This window comes from Austrofundulus limnaeus, unplaced genomic scaffold (assembly GCF_001266775.1).
Source record: "Austrofundulus limnaeus strain Quisiro unplaced genomic scaffold, Austrofundulus_limnaeus-1.0 Scaffold163, whole genome shotgun sequence".
Lineage (NCBI taxonomy): Eukaryota > Metazoa > Chordata > Actinopteri > Cyprinodontiformes > Rivulidae > Austrofundulus > Austrofundulus limnaeus.
In genome coordinates, this window is record NW_013952565.1 from 1,033,601 (window position 1) to 1,038,098 (window position 4,498).

A 4,498-nucleotide genomic window follows, 5' to 3' on the forward strand; every position below is an offset into this window, starting at 1 on the left:
CACACACACACACACACACACACATGCACAGCCAGCAAATCACCGCGGCACATATTGACATGCTTTGACAGATGAATTAAGTAAATGATTTTATAAGGAGATTAAAAGGATTTTAATTTACGCAATCTCTCTTTGCCCCCCCCCCCCCCTCTCTGTCCCTCCCTCCAGTCAGCTTCACCTCTCTGCCTCTGCTGCTTCTTTTTATCCTCATGGCCTGTGAAAAGAATACAGTCGCAGGAGATGAACAAAAGTAAAACGAATATGTTGAGAAGACTGAGAAGAAACACATCGATGTTTTTTTATCAGCAAAATTTGTCTGAAAGTATTTTTGTCTCGTTATAAAAAAAACAATCTCAGCACTTGCTGATGGTTCAACTGTACGAAACACAGCTGGCCTTCAAGTTTGATTTTTATTGTCAGCAAGATTACATTTTTTAAACTAATCCTTATTAAATATTTTAGCAACTTTTTTCTTAAAAACTATAGTTGGAGCCGTTGGAATTAAGTTTAAATTGATGAACTGATCTGAAGTTGCTTATGAATAAACAAACGGATTAACATTTTGTTTAAACCTTGGAATAATGTGCTTTTTTATGGCATGCTAAAATTGTCGATATGTGCTCAACAGATTTTCACTAGACTTTTAAATAAATGCAAAAAAAGGGAAAGATTTACACACACAATTGCAAATTATTGCCATTTGCTTTAAAAGTAAGAAAAATAAATCTGAAAAATTTAGGTTTTTGAAAATGATTCTGGAGGAAAATCAACACTCTGTCATGTTTCTTCTCATGATCGCTCTGCAAACCTGCGCCTGAATTATCTGACCGGCCGCTGTGCAGTTCTCACCACAGGTCCGCGCACCTCACACACCCACTGACAAAAACACATCAAATTCACTAAAGTCACTGTTGGAAATACATTTTAATGATATGCAAATTGTATGTGTATGGTGACATGAGGGGAATGCAATTATGTTAACTGCTTAAGCGGTACTTGTTATTATTATCTTCAGTATGATCATCATTATCCTTAATATTTTAATTAGAAAAGCAGCGCGTCAAAGCAAAGAAAGCGAAGCAGGAAAAAGAGAACGGAGGACAGATGGATCGATGGGAGGATGAAGGAGCGGACAGACGGGTGACTGGACCAGAGGGTTTTTACAATTTATTTATTTATTTTTTTAAAGGTCTGGTAAGAGTGTTCATACGCTTCCTGAAAACACACTCTGGTTAAATACATGCACATCACTGCTGCATTTTTTAGATTTTTTTTACATCAACGTGCACTTTTGTTTTTGGTCTTTATCTTTTAGCACATCTTTGTAAACCTCTGTAAACAAAATCTGTTCTGATTCAACTTTTCTGATCTGAGCCAGAAAAGAAATGTTAAACTTTTAGATTTTCATTTGCGGGAATTCTTCACCTAAAATGCTTTGTTTTGTAGAAAATCAAAATCTGCAAATAAGCATGATAACTAAGTTAGTGGACCATGTGACAACGAATTTAGAAAAAGGAGAATAAAAGCAATGATTACAAAAAAGCTCCTTAAGACTTGGCTTCTGACCTAAAAAATTCAGACCAAGAATAAACAGGATTAGTTATAAAGAAATTCCCATCAAGAAGAATTGAAAGTCATCCTAAAGGCGTCACTTTTAAGATATTTGCACATTTCATTAAAAAAACCAATAAATAAATAAAAAGACAAGATTTTTTTTTTACTCTGCTCATTTCTTTTGGAGTTCTCCAACTATTGGGTATGCTGTGTAAGTCAAAACACACGCAGGAACCAGGATGAAGCAGGTTCACAGCACACAACAACCGTCTAGTTTCTCTAAAAATGTGAAAAATTTAATGCTGGAAAATCACTCCAGTTTTAACTTCTGTCTTGATTTTCTCCTTTCGTGTCTTTTAATCTGACATTTGAAGACACTTAAACTGTGACTCGGGCTTCATTTTCTTTAATTCATTTACTGCAGAACCTTTGTCACATTACAACAAATTTATAGGATTTTTTTCATGTTTAATATGAAATACTGTTAAAACTAAATAAAAACATAAACTGCAAAGAGAGTGTGTTCCACTTACTGACTTCAACACACCACTTTAAGAAAAACAATCAGTTGTTACTGGTTTGGGTGTAAAATTGAGACTATTAAACTGTATAAATCTGTCCTTTTGTTTGTCAAAACTATGTGCAGAAGAATGCAGAAAAGCTGTAACCTGCTGTCAGTTCATCTGCACTTTGAACATTCCTTTACATACACCTAAAGGAGCAAAGTGTTGGCAAAAAGAGCAGCTCAAGAGCTGCTTGTGTGAGTGTGTGTGTGTAACTATCTCTAATTCCTGAGCAGGGGCCACACGCTGAGCTGCCCGTCTGAAATTCAACCTCCTTTGGCATTTAAGAGCGCAGCTTTCCCCTTTTTCCTCCTCCCTCAGTTCTGATGGGCCGTTCTTCTCCCGTTCCTCCACGTTATTCCTGTAACCTCAGTGCCCCGTTACCTCTCTGATTTTCTGCTCGAACGAACATGCATTTAAATCTGCATGTGCACAGGCATAAAAACCACACTGACAGCCACACTCAGCTCCAAAACTATCTGACTGATCATAAAAAAAACAAACAAAAATGTTCTGAAAACAACGAAAAGTAAAGGAGAAAGTGCGTTTCAGCGTCTGTGTGACTGTACAGGTGTGTTTGTCCTACTTCAAGGTGGAGGAGCAGAAATTGTTCTCCATCGGGTCGGTAAAAGACCTGCTGTCCGGACACTGCGGCCACAGATGGATGTTCACACAAACACGGACACACACACTCTGATCTCGTGCCACCTGACAGCAGAAACAACCTTGACATGGTGCCGGCCACCTCTGCTGCATACCAACACGCACTCACTTCCTCACATGCATCACTCACAGTGGAAGACAATGACAATGTCAAGTTGAGGGGTGAATTCGAAAAGGTAAAAACAAAAAAAAGGTAAAATTTACCTACTCTTGTTCAGAGTGCATTAAAAAACACTCGGATAACGGGTGTCCTACCGACTCCATCAGCGGTACCGGGTCATTGTCACGTCACCCTCCTTCGTGGAAACAGCAAAAAAGCATGAAAAAGAATTTAAAAAAAGCAAAGTTTTGATATGTTTCCTCTTTCCCCTCCTCTTCTTCCTCCTGTCCTCCTCACTCTCTCCGTCCTTCCTTGCACTTGGAGGGAGCAACACAATTACCAGGTTCTGCGCTGCCTGCTCTGATCGGCTCTGCGAGTGTGTGTAGACGTGAAGGGAGCGTGTGTGTGTGTGTGTGTGTGTGTATGTGACAGCCAGGGAGAGCGGGGCTATAGACACACACACACAGCCAGCCAGCAGTGCAGTTGGGACAGAAAGCTGTGCCGCTGTCCTAATCAACGACTTAAAGCCCAGATAGTTGCTCATGAATATTAAGCGGGACTTTGCATATGCAGTCCCTCAGGTCCCGGTTCCGCCATGATTGGTGGACAGTTGACCAATGGCTGCAGGGATGGGTGGAGAAAGGGGTGGAGAAAAGAAACGAAGGGAGAGCAAGAGAGAGGGAGAGTAGCAGGTGGAGAAGGAGGGATCAGACAAAGAACAGAGAGGAAGAGAGAGAGGAGGGGGGAATGGAAAAAAAGGAAGCCGAGAGAAGAAAAGAGACAGGTGAGGGAAAGGTTTAAAGCAAAAAAATTCCAGCACTCATTTTTCTTTCTCTCTCGGCCCATATTTTTTTTAACTTTGTCCCTTAAAAAGCTTTTCCTCAGGCTTTTAGTGCTCTCATGTGTCTGAACTCCCAACCACAAAACATACTTTTATTAAAAAAGACAAGTGAATAAAAACAATTCTTGCCATTTTCTGAACACACGTTAGAACGTCTTAAAAGCTACGCGTTTTGAGGCAGGTGTTCGCTCCTACATGACACCGTGTTCGGGAGCATCTTTCTGGTGGAAAACGTGGATTTGCGCTTGCTCGGATGCAGAGCACAAAATTGACCTAATCAAATCCGGAGAATTGCTAGATCAAAGAAACAAGTGTGAGCTTGACCCTACGCCCGGAGCTTGAATAACGTGTCACACGGCAAAGCGTACACAGACAGGCAGAGCGCAGCAGAGCCCATCACAGCCCAGCGGTAAAGTACGAGATTATGGCAATTCCAGAGCGCTTGTCCTTTGTTGTGGAATGATTTGGTCATGATTGGGACAAGGTTTTCTCCGCTGCTTGCTGTTTTTGTCAAGCTCCCCTTCATCTCAACACCAGCAGGCTGTTTGTTCCTGGTCTTTTTGTTTTTACTTTGTTTTGTTTTTCAAACACAGCGGAGTGTTTGGAGACCGAACCTCCAGGAGAACCTTTTCACAGCTTCTCGGTCTTAGAGCGAGAGGCTGAACGAGCCGTAGGAGAAAAAGTGAGAGAGAAAGAGAAAAACTGGAATCCCATAGGGAGACTGATCTGTGTCGCCACAGTGGTCCGCTCGCTCCTTCCAACCTCGTCTTTCTTCCT

The 4,498-nt window shown here is 41.0% G+C and overlaps 1 protein-coding gene across 5 annotated transcripts in view; it reads right to left on the reverse strand.

The window, feature by feature from the left end:
• esrrga (estrogen-related receptor gamma a) overlaps window positions 1-3,383 on the reverse strand; it is a 96,953-nt gene extending 93,570 nt beyond the window's left edge. For 2 of the 5 annotated variants that reach the window (XM_014017211.1, XM_014017210.1), the window contains exon 1: window positions 2,989-3,380. In XM_014017211.1, the coding sequence (XP_013872665.1) occupies window positions 2,989-3,044 (56 nt within the window). In that variant the 5' untranslated portion in view covers window positions 3,045-3,380. Of the gene's footprint in view, window positions 1-2,984 lie in introns of all 5 variants that reach the window. The other 3 variants (XM_014017212.1, XM_014017213.1, XM_014017214.1) reach the window with 3 other exon arrangements.
• Between the last annotated feature and the right edge of the window lie 1,115 nt (window positions 3,384-4,498).